General features: G+C 40.1%; 1 protein-coding gene across 1 annotated transcript in view; it reads right to left on the bottom strand.

Moving 5' to 3' along the window:
• Nucleotides 1–8,130: 8,130 nt before the first annotated feature.
• The window catches only part of ZNF804A (zinc finger protein 804A), a 153,031-nt gene continuing 140,314 nt past the window's right edge, over nt 8,131–20,847 (bottom strand). The window contains exons 3-4 of the mRNA XM_055813135.1: nt 14,588–14,718; nt 8,131–12,194 (exon numbers count right to left, since the gene is read on the bottom strand). Of these exons, the coding sequence (XP_055669110.1) occupies nt 8,906–12,194; nt 14,588–14,718 (3,420 nt within the window). The 3' untranslated portion in view covers nt 8,131–8,905. The remainder of the gene's footprint in view (nt 12,195–14,587; nt 14,719–20,847) is intronic.

The following is a 20,847-nucleotide window of genomic DNA, read 5'->3' as shown; positions in this document are numbered from 1 at the left end:
TTAAATTACTTTACATTTTTTATTTCTACTATTATTATACTGTAATTAATTTATTTGTTTATGGAAGTGTGCACTGCATGTCTAGTACTATTCTGTAATAGCTGGATTTAAAGCCAGCCTCTGATTTCTAACCTAGACATCATTAAACAATTTATTTTCTGTGATAGCGGAATGTGCTCTTGGGCAAGAGCTCTCCATTAATATAAAATATTAACAATATGTATATGCATGCATTATGGATTTAAAAGACAAAAAGAAAGCTTGCCAGCTACTCTGTGGAGCTTTCTCCATCTACGAGGCCACTGAATTTCAGACAGCTGTCTGCTCAACTGTCATGGACAAGGAATCCCTGATGACCACTAGAATTCTACTTTCCTGTTGCTGAAGTTATACAAAATGTTTCAGGAAAAAAAAGTCTTTGATTGGCAATATCTGCTTAGCCCTCTACTTCTTCCCACTGTAAGGTAACATTGTAAACTATCTGATAGCTCCCCAAATACCTACTCTTCCTCAAAAGGGGTCTCAGCACTGTCATCAAAATGCCTATAGTTTTATTTTAAAATATCTTACTAAGAACGATATTTTTGTAACTGCAGCATTTGAGAAAATTGTGTCATATTTAGATGTTCCTGCTGACGCATCTGCTTGTGATGTGTCAAATTGCATCTATCAGCTATGTTAAGCTTCATAACCCTGTGTGATAATGGAAAATGATGGGGTGAAGCAGCTTTGATACCATACATCACACTGCGCTACAGCAGCAGAAAGCCTGAAACACTTAAATCTCAAATAAAACCTCTTAGACATGCAGCTGCAGTGGTCTCCATTCATGTCTCTGTACAAATTTGCCCTCTGTGAAAAACACTGATAGGTGTTTGCTCCTCCAACCCTTCCAGGTAATTAGTCCTTCTGCTGCTGCAGGATTCATACATCCCACTGCCAAGGCTAATGCCACACAAAATCAGGAAAACCCACTGCTTGGTATCCAGGGGTTAAAAAGTAAAAGTACCCCCAAGGGGAACTGAATAAAAGGGGGGGGGGGGGGGGGGGGGGCGGTTCTAGAGATTAATTATCACTACCCTCTCCAGGCTCAGTATTAAAGCTCTTTTTAAGAATCCTTGCAGCAGTGCCCCCTTCCACCTGGTCTCCCTTGTATGCCTTTGCATTGCCATCCAGCTTGATGAATATCGCCAGGTTCAATCCCCCCTCCCCCTCCTTTTTTCCTCTCCAAATGTACCTGCATTTTTTTCCCCATAACCACTTTCTACTGTCCTTCAAGACGCTCTTCAGCGTAGCCATTACTGCTACCCCTCTGCACAGTGCTCTATGTCCCATACAGCGCTGCCTCCCTCAATAACCTGCTGCCCAGAATACAGCCATGCTCCCAGTACCAAACTGGTGATGCACAGGGCTGGTTTACATAGATACTGTATGTCTAAGGATGTTTTATGCTGCAAGTAAGGTAGTATTATTATTGCTTTTATTCTTCATTATCAGTTTCTTGCTGTTGAGAATTCCCTTATGATAGCTTTGTGATTAACATTCTTTATCTCATCCCAACTCTTAGCTTCTATTTATTCTGCTTTTTACAACCTGAACAGCGTTTTGCCTGTTTCATTAGCCAATAAAAGATTTACTGCCCACATTGTTTTGTGGAAAATAAACCGCAAAATAACCCTGCATCCTACACTAGGTTTCCTCTTACAGCTCCAAGCCAGACCTAGCCCTGCTACAAGAACAGACTCCTGACTGACCTCTGCCACGGGCAGGTGACTGTACCTACATCACCAGACCAGAGGAAAACCAGTTGGAGATCCGAGTCTTTCCACTTACTAAACATAAAGCTGGTAGATAGCAGGTGGGTGTATGCAGAAGCAATGCATCTGCACCCCATGGGCTGTACGTGCTCCCGTACACTACTGCTGGCCCAATGTCCTTGTACCTCCCCATGCAGACTCTGGACTACCAGCAACACAGCAAAGGAAGGTCCTCCACGCTGTTCCACCAAACTATCTAGTCCAATGGGCATAAAACAATAATCTGCCCTAGGAGTGAAGCGTAATTCGCTTCCTTGCCTACTCAACCACTGGCCAATTTCTTGAGAGTTCTCACTGCAAATGTCTGTAAGGTATAGAACTCAGCAGGTCTAGAGCTGATGGACATCTAATGAGACAGTAAAGCACCTCAGATTATTAAATGCCTCGTTCACATAAACCACTCTGCCCCAGTGTTTCTACTCACATGCTTCTTTTAGACTGGCTGCAATTCATTTTGAAGTAGTTAAGACCTGAAGAATAAATGCCCAGGAATTGCGACACTCCTTCCGTTTACGGTAACACCTCTGCTGGGGAGAACATGGTTAATCCTTCAACATGTTCCTCTGCACCCAGTACTGGATAAACTGGTGTGCTAGAAGACCTTCCTTTTTATTTCTTCTGCTTCTGGAGAATGACAAGTTAACAGAAGGAAGCAAACCGTGCAGCTGCAGGCAGTGGCAGAGAGAGCAACATGCTTATTTTGCACGCTGAAGGTTCATTCTAGTGAACAATTTCTCCAGAGAGAAAAAGGACTTTATTAGGAGTAAGTTGTATGCAGATCTTCTCTCACTACCCTGTCTTTTTTTGACACTGATGGATTGACAGACCAGCTAGCAGAAGGCATAGAGGAAAACAGCACTGCTAATTTAAGTGGTAAAAAGATACAACGTACAGCCAGCCAATGTAAAGTAGGTGAAGTAACTTGAGGCAACTTCCCTCTACCCTAGAGAGAAAAAGATAGGTTTATTACACAATAATCACTTTCTTTTAATTATTATTCTGTGTCAATATTCCTCCCTTCAATGGTTTCTTCTACTATGTACATTTCAAACAAGCTATTCCTACTGCTACTTAATTACAGGTGCAAAATCACAGCTAGAGAAAAAGAATCCTGAACCAGTAAACCTTGTATCTGCAAGCAAACACATACATGCACACCCGTATATGTATAAACACTACAAGTCGAGTAAAATACTAGTTCCAGTTACAATTCCAGAAGCAAAAAGTATTATTTTTGGCATTGCCAGAATCAGGTTTCCTCTTCTCAGCGTGTCGTATAGTGATCACCACCTTTTTATTTCAATGGGCATTATTAACGTGAGAGGGGAGACTGGATTTTGCTGTTATTTTTGCCAGCACTCCAGTGACATAAAAGCCATACAGAAAAGAGTCTGTTACATGCAAGAAGGTTTGTTGTCAAATTAACCAGGCTGTTAAATCTGAGTTTACAAGAAAAAATTTGGACCTGTGCTGGGCTTCGCTTTCTCTATAACCACAGCAGTGAAAGTACACCAATTTAATATCAAAAAAATCTCTTTGATTTCTTATGATGGGAAAAGATTCTTGACCTTTTGATGTAGAACCTTCTATATTTTAGCCTAATTCTTCCTCCAGATTCCATCAGACTAAATCAAGATAAGGCTGCACTAGAAGTGCAAGTTGTTTCTTTACAACAAACATTTTGAATGTGCAATAGTTACTTGCTGTTTCTGATCCATGAGAAATGTACACAGGTACTACCTACAGATGATTTAAAATCTGTACTTCCCTCTTTGTTGCTCCTTTTGAGGGGAAAAAAGAAAACAATTTCTCTGAAAAAATCTCATTGATAGCAAAGAAACACCATTGCTGATTTAATAGTAACCTTTTTTAATTCACAGAAACAATACTATATCCATCATGGGTTCACATTTGTGGCTTGTTTAATTAATAACTTTTTCTCTACATGGATTTGCACATTTTGATCTTATCCCATCAAAAGTAAAGACTACCGATACATTATTTCACCTCAATATTGTATGAATGTAGTCCTACTTACTAAAACTTCTAAATGAGCCTGTACAGGTAGAAACCCCGAGATTTTCATTAACTTTTTTTCTTTGGCATCAGAATTAGAAGGTGCACGTGCATGTGTCAAAACACTGATGATACAGAACAGAAATTTTTAAAGATGTATCTTTATGGTCATTAATTACACAAATGCCTTTACAACAAAGGAGGTAAAAGACGGATTTAAAATGGATTCATTTTCCTTCACTGGATTGTGCTCCTCATCATACCTTATGAAATTATTATTCAACTGAAAGCAGCAAGTATTAAGGAGTTTTAATAAATAAAGAGCCCTAATGCCCCAGGTCAAAATAAATCCTCAGTAATATTAATGGCAAAGCTTCCTTAAACGTCATTGGTTTTAAGATTTCACCAAAAGGTCAAAATCCAGACTCAGGGTAGAAATCCTCCCAACTGTTTATAAAATCCATAAAGCTTGGAGCAAAAATAAGGTATCTTATAATGCCTGAAGTTGGTACGCCGACTCTTGCAGTTACAAGTAATAAAAAAGCCTGGTTCATATTCATAAATATATAAATTCCAATAAATTCTCAGAATCTTACTAGCAGAAACACAGGATATGATACTCTGTAGTATTCCTGAAGTAAAGGGAAGGACAGACATAAAATAATATACAAAACCATGTCAGCTGCACACATTAAATCAAAGTGATCTATAACACACACATTTAGAAAGTAAGCCATGTTAATTTAAAAATATCAGACAATCTTTATACAGTAAAAATGTCTTTACTTTCAATAAAGAGAGTTAATATAGCTTTGTAAAATTTTACAGCTGGTAGGTATATTACATAAATATGTGCACTGGCACATATATATATATAAGTCTTTAGGCAACGTACAGTAACGGAAATCAGAAAATGAATGTATAGAGTTTAGAACCTGTAGAGTTTGAGCACCAAGGTAAAATACCCAGTAGGTTAAAATTTACCACCTAAGTTACAAACAAATAACTGTCTTCAAAATACATTCACATGGTCATAACGTATTGCCTTAATCAGAGAAAGTTAACAAAATCCTTAACATAGCAACATGAGCAATTTTTGGTCTGTACAAATCAATGAAATCCCACCAATGTCAGAAGTCGTACACCGATTTACACTCATTAAGAGTCTGGCCAAATATACTTAAAACTGTATTTTAAATACAGCATATCAAGTAAATATTATCATAATGCAAAACATGTATCTTGAGAAAAATGCACAATTATAGAAAATGAACTTGACAGAATAATTACAGCCACGTTGTATGCTGTGTAAGAAGCATATTAACACATATAGTAATGAGAAACGGATGTCCCGATGGTCTTTTAAAAACTTAGTTTGAATACCAAATCCAAATGACTTTTTTCCAAGCGTAAAAAGTTTATGAGTTTATAATAAAAAGTTAACATTGCAAGTAAAGAAGACATTGCTTCATAATGGCTTAATTGTTGTTCAGTTACATCAAATGATAAAAACATTCTCACTCAATAATACTCTGTGAAAGGTGTTTCTTTTGCCAATGTTTGTAATCAGCAGTTGCTCAGTATGTGACTACCCACCACTCACTCCTGTAGAATCTGAAATCTGGTGACTTCTCCCCAGCAATTACAAGCTTGCATAGCTTCCAGTTTGTGAAGGAAACCAAATAAACCATTTGATTCTTTGCATGCATTGGTAGCATTATAAAAAAAAAAATTTCTACGTACTTACAGACGAGAGTCCAATTACTCCAAACTGCCCATAACAATGCGAGATGATTATGTTCTTCAATGCTCAAAAGCTCCACTAGACCACTACTCTATGGCTCACATTTCCTGAGAAATGGTATATCCCCAAGAAGGTCATAGACTGGACAGATTGCAACTTTCCAAGGACCAAAAAAAGACACTCTTCTCATCTCAGTGGAACACATTAACTTTTCAGGTATTTCTCTGCAAAGCTGGTCTGGGAAATCACTCTAACAAAATCTATAACCTCATTTAGACTTAGATCTGAAGGTTTAATTCTTGCCGTTCAAGTGTATCACTTCTACTGTTTACAGTAAGAAGACACCCCATTAATTCTAAAAATTGGCAAAGTGGCTAGGAACATCGACACATGAGATCTGCGAAAATTTGGAAATTCAAAAGTAGATCAATTAGATTTAACAAATTTATCGGCATTAATTTAGAATGATTAAAAAATTCAATTCTTTAGCATTTTCAAGAATTTTTACTTGTAAATTAGACTACCAAGTTATAGAATAAAAATACACATTTAATCTACAATACCAGATAAAACATGAAAAAGAACTACCCTTATATAACTTACTATAAGTTATATAATTAATAATAAAACAGAAACTCAAAAGATTATTTTATTAGGTCATTTAATTTGGAGTGCTCAATTTTAAACGTAATTTGTGGTTTATTTTTATATTGTTTTTTCTTTTACATAAGAAGTCACATATACAAACAGTTCTAGCACTAAAGGCAATACCATATTAGAAAATTATCACATTTGATGGTTATTAGTCTTTTATTGTAAGTAGTTTATACACTATTGAAAAGCAGTTACAGTTGATAATAAATAATTGTGCAATGTCTTGAAACTGTTTAACAAATAAAATACAAAAAAAAAAATTTCATTTGTAAGAAAAAAAGTAAAATCCAAAGCTGTTGGAACATTTTGTTGAAAAAATGCAGACTTCTAAGTTTATAGATGGGATTTTTCAATGAACATCACAACTGAAATTTTGAAATTGGGGATTTTTAATCTCCTGCCAGATAAAAATGCATGGATATGATAACATGCACCCATAATTGCCCTATGTGGTTTCTTTTTTCCAAGTGTAGCACTCTATAATCAAATGGATTTTGTCTTTGATGAGACATCAGAACCCAGGGGACCATCTGCACCGACTACCGCAGAAGAGGGCAGAAATGCAAAGGCCAGCTCAAGTCAGCTAAGGCAGGAGACGAAGCAGCTAGCGCACACCTTCCTGCTTCGGACAGAGATTCCCATGCTTAGTGCCTGCTTGGCACCTGTATATTACAGGAGGTAGCGGAGACATACAGATTATGTAGGCATACTCTTGAAATAAAGGAGTATGAAGTTACTTATACGCTATATTTTTCAGGTACCAGATAAATAGCAATGGACATTCACCTGAAGTTACAACTAGAGAAAATATACCTTCTTTATGGCATTACAGGGAGAGATGCTTAGCAACATCCTGCTCCATGCCACAGCCTCAGGCAGGGGAGCCCAGCTGCTCTCCAGAACCTGACCGATCTGCTCTTTCTTATCAGCACTTCACTTATTACTATAGTTTAGCCCTTTGTAACTGCATGACATGGAAAACTCACATCCCTTAAGTTGCTGACACTGTAATCATAGTGGCAAGATGTTGTTTGTTATAAGTTGTAATGTCACATTATACTACAACTTACAATATTGATACAGGTAAGTTCTAACGCTACAGATGCAGAAAATAATATCCAGCTACATACGTTTTATGATACTACTTTCCAAACAGTTAATATGCAATGTATGTTAATGATACTCTAAAATTACTATCCTTTCTGTTCAACTGTATATAATTTTATTATACTATATAAAAAGGTGAAAAGAAGCAATTAATTGGAGAGCTAGCACCCACCTTTCATTACGGAGGGCCTACTTCTAGCACTAACAGCCATGCTGCAAATCCTTGGCTTCACTCACACGGTAAAATTCATTGTAACTCTGAAGAGATGGCTCCGGCTCAGAATGACTTCTGGTTTTATTCTGGACCATCACAGGTATGGGTCTGATATACCTCATACTAAAACAAATGAGAAGATTTCACTGGCTAAAGCTGGGTGAGGTTCAACAGCAATAAAACGGTTGCAGAGGTAGGGAGAAGTCTCTGGAATACGGTTAGAAATAACGGCAGCGTACTATTGTTTTACTGACTGTCTATTCTATGGAGGAAAGAGGGGGGTGAAGCAAGGTATGGATTTGTATGAAAGCCTGGCGGGTTCCCCATGAGAAACTCCTCGTGACCTCCCCTTCACGCTCACATGTTCTTGCTATCTTCCCACATCGCACAGGCAGCAGAGACCTCAGTCTGACAGATCTGTCCGCCACCAAGGGCTGTGCGCAGAGAGAGCATGCCTGGTGGAACCGAGACCTTCCCTACATTCTGCCTTTCCGCTATAGGCAATATTCCCTTGAAGTTAAAGTGCCATTGAAATTTTCCTCACCCCCGCCCCCACCCCCCACCCCCCATCACTGATGTTATTTTTGTTACCTTGTCTTTTTTGGTTTAGAACAAAAGGGATTAGCTCCAACAGTCAGCAGTTCATGCGCATACTACAAGTAGGCAAAATTTGTCACGGTGACATCAAACCGTTAACATGAACACATCTATTACCCTTTCTCTCCTGTTCGGTAAGACAGCTGCCCTCAAGGTATTAGCCTCTGAGCCTCCCTGATAAATCACTGATGTATAGGAAACCTGATTATCCCAACACAGCAGGAGCAGAAGATGCTATTCAGCTGCAGAAGAACATGGAAGAACAACATCCATGAGGCTTATAATGAAAGATTTTTTATATACTTAAGTAGTTAACAAAAATTTATTGCAAGAGATAGTTTGTCACTAGATTTACAGTTTCAGAGAACATAGTACAAAACATAGTGCATCAGCTTTGTCTAAACATTAAATAGGTGCAAATACACAAAGATAAAAACCAAAAATGAATACTTTACAACATAAGTTATAGAACTATAAATATATCTTATATACATTATACATATTCTAAGACATGATTTTCACTTTATATACAGAGAGAGTTCATATTAGTATCAGACTATTCAGTGCTTTAGTTATAGTACAGGTCTGACCTTCGCATGAATGTTTGCATCGTTACACTTACAGTAAATGCCTCCCAAGGAATAATGAATCTTAATCAGTATATTTCTCAGGACCATTTTGCAAAGCCGAGGGGACTGCAGAAACAGCAGGACCATTTAGCTGAAGACTCCTTCCCCCATCCCCAAAAAACCTGTCTTAGAAGAGAGGCTGCAGAGGAATGACGGCCGGGTGCGGGGACAGCAGGGATGGGAAGACAGTGTGTGGCAGCGGGGGAAACGCCAGCTGGGTTGGGTGCAGGACCGAGGGCGGCAGCAGCGGCAAATGCGGCGGGGCGACAAAAGCTGCGTGGCCCCCCGGGCAAAGCCGCGGTCCTACTGGTAGATGAGGTAAAGGTGCTCTGGAAAGAGCCGGGACCTGCGAGAGGAACTGCTGGTGGGGCTGGAGAACCTTCAGCGTACTGGCGGCAGCGTGCTGCTGTAGGATAGTGTGATGGATGGTGGTTACGGAGGTAGAACACAGCGGCGGCTGCAAGGGTAAGGGCTGCAGCGGGGAATTTGGGGGCTGCATTGCTGGGGGAGGGAAGGTGAACTTCACTTTGCTGGCCAGCATGTTTGGCGGCACGATCTGCTGATACGCCTCCGATGGGAGATCTTTAAATTTTTCATGGTTATCTGGAGGGAATATCAACGTCTGATCGGGCAGGGCAAAGGGGGCTATTAACTGCTCAGTAGTTAGAAAGGTGTGATTGTTTACATGTGCTTCTTTGAATGGCAAGGGTGGCGGGCTGCTAAATATGCCAGGATTACACTGTACCCATTCACTGGTCATCTCATTTATTTTCTCATGCGGTAGAGACTCAGCCAATTCATAATGGCAAAGATAGGATTTAGGAGGAACTTGTTCCAAATGTCTCTTAGGGAGGGGAACTTTGTAACGAGCTTGATTTTCACAGCTGTTGACGTTTTCTTTTTTCTTTTCATCCTGCAGAACATCCTGTGTGCTGGCAGCTGCCGGAGCACTGTGCCCAGGAACAGAAGCAGCAGAACCTGTGACGATGTCAGAAAATGTACTTGGAGCGCTCTGCATCGCTGCACATGGCATCAGTTTGTCATTTTCCAGCATGTGTGAACTATCTGTTTCTAGAGGTGACTTGCTTTCCTCCAGCTGCATTGTTTCATCCGTATCTTTTGCATGATCAGCTTTGGGATCCACGTCAGTTTCCTCTAGACTGGCTTGAGTCAAGAAGTCCCCCAAAATATTTAATGCAGAATTTGCAGAATTTTCTTTGGAAGGTCTGGAGGTCTCACTTCTTGTGTTCCTGTCAAGGTATACGTGATGAATTCTAGTTTTTCTTCTTCTGCGTTTCCCTTTTGCCTTGTGATGCGTACCTGAAGTATGCGCTTGCCTTAGATATTCCTCTGATAACGCCTGTCCATATGAGCTTTCCTCCGACGAAGAGGAATAGGTATGCTGTCTCCGCTTGCGATGGGATTTTTCAGGTCCCTCTGTCAGAACATTGTAACCTCTCTTTATGGACTGGTTGTGACTCGGACTCTTCTCCTCACTGCATTGTCCTAAACATTTATGCTCTGGGCTACAGCTTGACCTCCTGACTTTCCAGCTACAACATGTTTTAGAGTACCTTAAGCTGTGCCTCCTAGAACGCGGAGCCAGCTGCTCTGCCTGTCTCCCAGAACTTGCTTTGCTCTTTCTGTGTGGTCGTTTACAACCATGGTGTTGGCCACTCTTTATTGCACTCCAAATATCACACAAGCCTCGGTCCCCGTGTACATGATCTGATGCAGACGTGACTCTCTTATAACTACTTTCAGTGCCAAGCTTTTGATGCGACTGCTGTATCTCTCCTGTAGCTAGCCAGATATTCCCCGCAACTTGTCCGCACTTATCTGGATCAGTTTGGAGGTGCTGATGCTTATTTTCATCTCTGTAACTAATTTCTTTTTCAGTCACTGAGGACATCTCCATTTCTGCTGCTGTTGTGTCCCCACAGTGATGATGATGACAATGACATAGTTTTCTTCTCCTTTTCCGTTTTCTACTTTTGTGAAGCCATTTTTCATGGCTTTCTTTGATCCAGACTTTGTTATATTTCTCATCTATCACAGTGTTTTGTCGCAAGTAATTTTTAGAAATGTGGTACTTTTCTATTTTTCTAATCCTGAATGACTCATCCAAGGACACTTTATTTTGATTTTTTGCAAGATCACAATTTCTGACAAGGGGAACATCACTTATGAGGGGTATTGTATAGTTGCACACATTTTTATTCATTTCTGTTTCATAATCACCACACTCTGAAGTAGGTTTATTTGTAAAATCCGAGACTAAGCTATCGTTGGATTCAGTTTTATGGTGCAGATGAGGTATGCTTGGCTGATGCTTGGGCTTTTCTTGGCTGTCACTTGCTCTAGATGACTTGAAATCAAAATACAAAGGATTACAGCTATAAGAAATCGATGGGTCTGTACTCGTGTAAGTTAACATTTCTGTTGGCCACTGAAGAATATTTGATCCATGTTTGCTACGAACAGGAACAAAGGGTTCACAAGGTCTCTTGCGCATGTCCTGTTTGCTTTGTGGCGTTCCACTACTGCTTTCTTCAGATGGTGATGGAACTAATATGTCTGCCCCCAGCTTTTGTATTTCAGTTTCAGTTGTGGATGAATCACTGTTCCTGTCTTTATCATTTTCCTCCGCAACATCCTGCAGAGATGAACAATCCTCTACAACCGCTTGTGCAAGAGCCCTGTTTGCCTGCAGCTCGTAACCGCTGCAGTCCAGGGGCAGGACCTCAGCACTCTCTGCAACCGCTGGCACCGTTTGGTCCGCAAAGTCTGCTGGACTTACATCAATACCACAGCCATCCATGTCCGAGGACATCAGCTGCTTTGAATGGGACACAGAAGGAGATAATATGGGACTCTCTAGCACCCTGGTTTCTTCACTGGCCAGCTCTTTTGACTCCTGAGCTTCAGGAGCTTCTGCTGTGTCGATGCATTTTTCCACCAGTGGGTGAAAACAGTCGTGTTTCTCCTCAGGGCACAGGACTATTTCTGCCACTGAAGGGGACTGAAGGTTACATGCTCCTGGAACAAACCTACTTCTCCTGCTCAATCCACGTTCCAGAGATGTTTCATCATTATATTCATAGAAAACAGCAGCTGAAGACTCCAGTTTGACTGCTGCTTTCTTAGGAAAAGCAAAAGAGAACCCAACCCTATGTCCTTGAGCTCCTTGAACCTGATCTCCACGTTTGTTAGCATCAGATTTATTACTACATGCATTTCCAGGAGAAGAAGAAATAACAGAAGCAATGTCTTTACAATTCTGCGCATCATGCATTAAAGTACAGCTGAAATCCTGTTTGTCAGCAGAATCTACAGCAGCACTTTGTGGGATATCATTGCAATGATCTCGCACAGTCACTGTAGTGGACTTGAACATAGGGCCACTGCCAGGAGCGCTAGGAAGGAAAACAAAACTCAGTCAGCATCTTTCAGAGAACGGCAGACAGAAATACAGAGTTACATCAGTACCTATGATTTTTTTTTTTTTTTAAAGAAAGAGGAAGAATCTGTGGATACGTAGATTTAGAATAAGAAAAAAATGTCATCTTGTATAAGATCCATTGACTAGTATTAAAAAAAAAAAAAAAAAAGAAAAGTAAATGTATTTTGCCCCCAGTTTCTTTGTGTGAAGTTATCAGCTGAAGGGCTAATAACCCTACAAGGTAGTTCACTTTCCCAAGACATACTGGCTGGCCTAATAACAGATTGTGTATCTCCCTAGAAATCCTGCTTCTCCTCCCAGTAGACCACTGTGGTTACAACACTATTACCGCAAATAGCAGAGGTTTTACATTCCTTTGTGCTACAAAGTATTTTAAACCAGAGAGCACCTCATAGACCGCTTCCCTCTTAGCCATCACCCCAGTGACTGCTGCTCTGCCCACGGGTGGTCACCCAGCAGCTCCCGTCCTATTTGTGTTCACAGACCAAACCCTTGCAATCTCAGCAATTTCTTTCATGGAAAAATAATACCAGGGGGAGTAATTCAGCTGACAGTAGTGCAGTAAGTGATTCATCCCTCTTGAGAAAAAATTTATCACTGTCTACTTCTGTTCTTCAGTTCATGTCCTCTTCCCATCTGTTCTATCTGACTTAATAGGAAGTAAAGAGAAGAGTAAAAACTGTTTAAGCTGCCAATTTTCCAGGATCCACAGGAACTGCTCAGCACTAGGAGTAATGGAGTTACGTTACAACGGTATTTTTTTTGTTGTTGTTTTAACCAAATTATTGTGTGCTACAGTGCAGAGCAATACTAGATGATGGGTCACTTAGAAAACTTGCAAGTGTCATTTAAGACCCCAAGAAGTGCTGAGATAAAGAATGACAAACTTGATCTATTTGGTTTAGAAATTAAGGTAGAGGTTTTACAAGAAAGGAATTCCTCAAGAGATTTCCTGTCTTGTAGAGTTCTTCATAAATTTAAAATATATATTAAAAATTGCACACAAATCCTTTCTTTAACAGAATAAAATTTTGACTTCTACAAAGGCAACCTAGGAAATACCAGTCTAAAAAATCCCGTGTGTCTGTCTATATCACACTTCTAAGCATGCAAAGTGGTAGTAAAAAGCAATTCTTAAATAGAGAAATAAAGCTCAGAGATAAATTCTCCTTTGGGAACTAGAAGACTACTAAAAAAATGAACAAACCAAACCCAAAATAGAATCAACAAAACTCCGCAAAATCTGGGCTTCACTAGCATGGAAAAAGGGAAACACTAAGCTCCTCTTTCTCCTGAAATATGCTAAACTCAGATTTTGGAGTATATTTAAGGGGAATATATCTAATATCCTCAAGTATTAAATTTGGACAGTTAAAACACTAATAGAGGAGAAAGTGTCTCGATAAGAGTTATCAAAAAATGATAAAAAAAACCCCCAAAACTAGGTGTAATTTTGCTCATGTCAAACAGATCTCACAACATTCATGTCCCATCCACCTACTTAGACTGTTTCAGCACGCTGCCCACCATCCGAACTACAGAGAAAGAGACTATTACTGAACAAGAGCATCAGCTTGTTTAGATTTCTCTGTTTACATCTGGTGAGAAAAAGGCTAGATAAAAAGAAAACATTTGCACTTGAGCATCTACTTTTTCACTTTTTTCCCCATAGATTCCACTGTGAAAAGGTGGTATGTATATTTTCACTGGCTTGTCAGTATCATAAACGTATCATATTTAGGTGAGAATATAGTCGCCACTAGCAAGCTCAATATTAATTTAAACAGTATGTGCAGATGCACCACTAAAATGTATGATGAGCAAGGAGTCACTTTTGCGGAGGGAGGTAAACACTGCTGAGCTGGGGAAAAGGAACACTTAACTTTTAATATAAAAAAATGCCATTATTGAAATTTAAAACTAGATTTCTGGAAGCTTTCCCAGGCGAGCAGTTTGAAACCTAAATCACAGAGATCTGTTACATCCTAGAAAGACTGACTGTATTCCTCGCCTCATCAATGAAGCAGTGTCAGCCTGTAAATGCATGACCTAGTTCACTCAGCTTTCAACCAATGTGCCTGGTTTTATGAAATATATATGAAACACATCTTTTTTTTAAACTAAAAATACATGTCATTTTAGCTTCACTGAAAAAGCAACGTTAAACATTCATTTCTGCACATAGTGTGAATGAAGTTACTGTACACATACTGCTTCAAAAATGCCATAAACACGCATGTGGGGCTCCAGCCGAGAGACTCCAATTGCCTTGTGCCCCACAGCACCAATTAAGAGTGGAGGGCTTATTTTAAAGTATTTTTAATGTTTCAGCAGCTATGCACTTACCACGTTCTCTCCTTCCTTAGTTCAGCTAGCTTATGCAAACGTTGAAGGGCTTTTTCCTGTTTCCTTTCATCTTTTCGTGACTTAGATGCTACATTTCGAGCAAACTCCCTCTGTTTCAGTTCCTTCAGTCTCTGCAAGAAATAGTCATATAATGCACACAAAAACCCCAGGGATGCTAAACATGACAGTTACTTTCTGGTAAGCACTCATGGCACAAGTTATTTTCAGACCTAACCAAAGTGACCCATTCAATAAATTTATACATTTCAAGTGAATAACCAAAATACACAGAGATGCTAGAGACAGGTTAGCCAGGTTAGAGATAATGTAAAAAATTTTACCGTAGCTTTTGTAGTTAATGTAGACCACCCTCAGCAGGATGACATAATGTTCATCCAGAATTTTGCTTAAGAACCTTCTCTACAGCCTGATTGCTCTTTGAGACAATAATAAAAAATCATGAGACCACCCCAGGTATTTTTCTGCAAAGTTGCTCTGCAGCCTGTTGACCTCGCAGCCAGCATTAAATCTTGGGGTTTTCTGCCCAAGATGCTGGGCATAGCATTTGTCACCGCTGAACCCCCGGAGAAGCCTGTCAGCCCTTTTCTCCAGCTTACCAGGGTCTCTCCAGACCTGCCCTACCATGTTATCAGCATGGTATCACCTGCAAAGCTCCCAAGAGCGCGCTGTCCTGCCATCCAGCTCATTACTAGAGACGTTAAAAGGGTCCTGTCCCAGCGAGGATCCCCAATGGCCAGAGAAGTCTTGTATTTTGAAATGGGAAAATCTGCCCTTTGAAGGAGCTTATCTTCTGCTCTTGCTGGTGTCTGATGCTGCAGTTAAGCAGACACTAAGCTTTGATCCAGCACCACATCGGATTTCATCTCCAGCCTGTTTCTTTTTGGGGGAAATTAAAATGCAGAGCTCTGACCCTCCACACCAAAAGGAGATTTCAGGGTTTTTTTTGTATCACAGGACAAATACGCAGAGACTTCTCTAATCATTCATGTCAGTGAAAAGTATTCCGGTAGGTCCCAACGCCCATCAGTCCCCGATATGGCTCACAGTCAGGTGACATCATTTTGTAAGACTAACCTCACGATTCTGGGGAGGACCCAGTAACCTGCCACTGTTTTAGTGGCCAAGGGCTAATGGCTGGCCATGAATAGGGGCCACGTGGGTTTGTAAAAGCAGTAATTCTAACTCCAAATTGTCTGAGGGATATCTAGAGCTTTTCTTATCCCTGGTGGCGCACAATACACATGGAAATAGAGTTTGCAGAACTCTATCAGCACTGTTCTCCTGCTCCTTCTCAATTTTTTATTTCACCCCTATCGTGATTCTTTTTTTTCCTATTCACAGAAAAATAACCCCCCATATACTATCATTCACTTCTTCACTGAGAGGGTGGTCAGTCACTGGAACTGGCTCCTGAGGGAAGTGGCCACAGCACCCTGTCTGCCAGAGTTGAAGGAGAGTCTGGACGATGCTTTTTGGTCATATGGTTTAGTTTTAGGTAGTCCAGCGCACAGGACTAGATGATCCTTATGGGTCCTTTCCAACTTGACATACTTTGTGACTCTATGATTCATTTACACACTTTCTTTGCCATTTCAGGTGATGCTAGTGCTACCTTGGCAGTCCATTTAATGCCAAGAAACATGTATGTACAAACCTGCTGAGAAAGCAAACAAACAGTTGCGGAAAAATGAGCACCACTCTCTATTTTCAATTTTTACATTTTTTTCAAATAACTGGACACCCTTGATAGATACAGAAAAATAATCTGAAATGTAATCACCTCTTCTACCATTTATATTTTCTAGATAGAGTTATCAAAATTTGTTTTATTGTACTAATACAGCGCAACGTTATAAACAATCAAAACTGGATGTACAGCGACTTTTTTCCAAGAAAAAAGGCTTGAAATGTGAAGCACCTTTGTAGAACGTTTTTTACCCCATGCGTTCCTGTTTTACTAAAGACCCTGCTTCCCACCAGCCACTCATGAAACCTGAAATATTTCATTTCATAGGTGACTTCTGAGTACTCAGAACACAAGAGAAGGGATAAAGTTTGCTCCTTCCCCTCCCCACCTCCAGCCCATGGCATTTGAAGAGAGGATTTCATTCCATTTTGTGGAGCTCAATAATTTTTCAGGTCTTTTCCCCCTCCAATGCATAAAGAAAAGAAGTATGTGATAAAGCAAGAGAAGAAAAGAGAGATAAAAGGGTGCCTTTTTCACAAGGTTAAAAAGGAGAAGCTGAGGTATATACAAATCCATAATCACCCTCCAGCAGCAGCACTTTACTGTAATTACCATAATGATTATAATTAGCGTTTTGATTCTGACCAGATTTTGACCCCTTTAGTCTTAACTGCTGAAAGTTAGTGGGACTCCGCGCCATCAGGAGTGCCAAGCTAATGTGACTCCATGGTTCAGGGTGCAAGTAAGGTCTCACTCACAGCGAATAGGGGCAATGCTGTTAAAGGAATTTCTACCTGACCTTGGAGGCACGAAGATGGGTTTCATGCCTGTCATTGCCAAGTAAACATCATTCTACCCATCAGAGCCTCCCGTCAGTTCGATCAGTCATTATCTGTTTAGTATGTACCAGATCTGGTACAGAAGAACCGTTCACAATTTTTAATTAAATTGTTCTTCTTGATTGCTACAAGTAGGTGTCACACAATCAACGTGTGAGACAGAGGAGACCGGCAGAAGTTTTGTGTGCACAGCCGTCATGTCGAACTGCCTGCTCTTCTCTTCTGGAGAACTACTTGTTCCCGAGCTACCCTTCTGTCAGACCTCCTGTCAAACACACCTCCCCTTGCCTGTACAGAAAACCGGTCTTAGCAGAATATGAACTAGTTATACAACATGGGTGGGTTTTTCTTCTTACAACTGCTGTCTGAGTCTTTTTCATGGACAGCTTTAACGATCTATAAGGATTATACCTCAGTAACTCCTGAGGTCTTTATTCGGCAAATACATATGTACAAGTGGAACTTTTCTTAGTTGTAAGCCACAAAACTTGCACCTAGTGCAAGCTGTTTTGAGGCCTGCTTGGGCAGTTTCCAAAAAATACTGTTTCATATACATAAAAGGTCATCTCAGTGAGAAAATGTGTGTCCCTTTTTGATACTGTAGTTATTTTCTGTATTTTCTCTTTATTTAGCCATCTGATAAGCTATCACTTGCACTTCCTTACTGCACTTTGTCATGCGAGTGGTTGCTAGCACTGCATTTATGTTGCCCTATACATGATTTTGTTGGTTTTGCTTCTATTATGCAAATTAAAATGAAACATTACCCAATTATACGCAAAATTATTACACCCGATTATATGTAAAATACCATTGGTCCATGCATTCTGAGTATCATGAGACCTTCCCCCAAATGCTGTTCAAAGTAAATGGCAGTAATAAAAAACCAAGTGTGCTTTATTCTTAAAAAGCATCTTTTCCTTAATGTTTTTATGCCTTTCCATGTGGCAGAGGTATTCACTAATGCTAACTTCTATAGTTAGTTTAACGCCTGTTATGTTTGTTTGTTTCTACGGATCAGTAAGCAAATAATTAGAAGGCAGTCATACAGTATTTATGTACGATTCCCTTCTGTATTTTGCTCTGCTTACAAACCAGCTCAAAACATATAAGTCCTAGCAAGTAGAATTCAACAAACAGTTCACAATGAATAATTAAATGGCATTTCTCCAAGAAAACTAAATGCCTTCATGATTATCCTGATACGCTGTATTGCCACTTTGAACAGGCTGAGCATGGACCATCATCGGTTTGCAAATTACTTCCCCAAACGTGGAGCACTGGGAAGCCTCACCCTGACCCTCCAGCCTTGCAATGGGATTCTGACATTGGCTTGCTTTCGCTTGGGCACAAGCTGAATTATTTTAACAAATCTAACTGTAACACTGGGCCTGAAGCAGAAATATTCCACTTATTTCTAACAAACTCAGCCAGGAATCTTACTGCAGGCCCATTATATCATGCTGAGCTGAGGTATGCAACTCCAGACGAAAAAGAAGACTTCACCAGCTCCCACACAACTATGCATGGATGAAACTATTCATTGAGAAGACCACATGAGGTCCAAACTCAGGTGTGGTATTTCACTCAGAGGCATACAGCTCAGGTGTCCCCAGGCTTGCTGTGGAAGACACTCACCAAAAAAATCAAAGAAATCCTAACTGGACTTCCAACAGGACTCCATTTCTGGTTACTTCACCTATGTCTTCACTTCTCCATTTTCCACATTAGACAATTAATTTCAGCATGCCGCTTCTCAAAAAGCTCACGATGACTTTTCTAATTCTCCCTGCATTTTATAATACAGGAACCACAAGCCCAGATCCTGCTGCTGGAGCCAGCTGCCTGAAGACCTCTGTGGATCAAAGCATCTCGAAAGACATTACGGCATTAAGTGCACTTCTTACATTACTACTACAAGCCTTCTGCCACCTGGCAAAGTAGTTGTTGGTTTTGTTTTGTTTTTTAACTCATGATTTAAGCACTTGTAACAACAGCACTTCAAACTAATAGGTCTTCAAAACAGAGAAGACATTAATTAATAAATATACCCAGGACACCAAAAGCACGTAAAGGCTTAATAGTGTACCTGAATACCATGATACCAGGTCATAAAATGTGTGTGTGTGGGGAAAACAAACAACCCAGCCTCAAGTAATTTTATCGCTTGAAACATATCATCTAATGTTATCAGAACTGACTCTGAAGAATAACAGTGAAACTTTTCATACAGTTTATGAAACGGAAGGGGAAATCCTAACTAGCATCAGCATTGACACAGCCTCTCTGTATGGCCTTAGTAACTCATGTAAAAAACAGTCATTCCCCCCCAGCACAAAGGCACCCTCTAAGGACTGCTTATTCAGAGAGGCTTTCATAGACCACCTGTGCAAAGCTTATCTCCCTAGTCTAGGAACAACTTTAACAGGGTCAAGAACCAGCGGGAACAGTTCTAACAACAGCAGGAGCCAGAAAAATGTCTATCGGGGGATTTCAGGGAAATGCAGTTCAGGTATTACTATGTTAATTTGCTTTTGCCCTTAGATTAACAATTAAATTACATGGACTTTTATGATGCTGAAAATATGTAGACCATAAATTCATTTTCTGATCAATGGATGTAAAAAATTACAGAGCTTAACAGCCATGACATCAAATTTTGCTGCTTTATTGTCTTTTTCTTTTACCAGAAAAAATAACTGTATTGTCAGTAGCCACTGAGTCATGAATGTATGCGATTATTAGCTTTTAAAAATAACTCATCAAAATAAAACTTCCTTTTCTTACTCTGTAATTTTGAAATATTCGAAGCTGCAGCACAAATAGCATGAGCAGGTTGCTACAGCCCTTTGTATGCTGAGCACTAAAATATCAAGTGTTTGTGTTACACCTCAAAATTTTGGTCGTAGCTCTTTTTCAAGTTAGTTGCTTCTGAAAGATCGAATACAGCAGAGCCACAGCTGATGTGGGAACTTTTGAGAAAGTAGATGAGTGATCAGGGAAAGAGGCCAGGGTATATTTCAGCCCTATAGCTTTACGTTACATTAAGAGAACCGACATACTGTCACACCTATACCACACAGCAGAAAATGCAGCGGCTGCTTAACTGGCACAAGGACTTTGAAACTGTAAAGGGAGGTGAAGCTAAAAGCAGTAATGGAGTCAAATTTCCAAATTGCCCACGTCGGCAGAGGGAGGACGAGCATCAGTCTCTGTTTTGGCAAACAACCTGCCAGACCAGGAGAACAAGGCACAGGTCTGCTCCTACTCTAGCCTCCAGCAACAGCAGCATTAGGCTGAGACTGTGAAGACATGGGATATTCGGTCCTACAGGTGTGTTCTAAATCCAGCATAAGCTTCCCCAGTCTGTAACTCCATTTGCACCCTGAAAGGAGCTGGAAGTCCACTGCAGCTCCCTCCTGCCCTTCAAAAATTTGCTGATAACCTAAACATGGGGAACACAGGTTGGTAGTTCAGCAATGCTGTGGAGGTGACACAAAAGTGGCATTTGGATTTATTTAGAATAAATCAAATATCTCCTCTCTCTAAATCCGTATATGAGATAAAACATATTGTAATTGTTAATAAAGAGGGGTTGGGGGCTTGAATTCAGTTTCTTTTTTAAAGAACTTGATTACTGCTTAATACGGGGATTAAATAAGAGTACTTCTTAGCTGCTGCCGATTCTTCTAGAAGCTGTGCGTGCTCCCCTT

Source organism: Falco peregrinus, chromosome 8, assembly GCF_023634155.1.
Source record: "Falco peregrinus isolate bFalPer1 chromosome 8, bFalPer1.pri, whole genome shotgun sequence".
Lineage (NCBI taxonomy): Eukaryota > Metazoa > Chordata > Aves > Falconiformes > Falconidae > Falco > Falco peregrinus.
The sequence above is the reverse complement of the archived record's forward strand: the minus strand, read 5'-3'. Positions and strand labels throughout refer to the sequence as shown.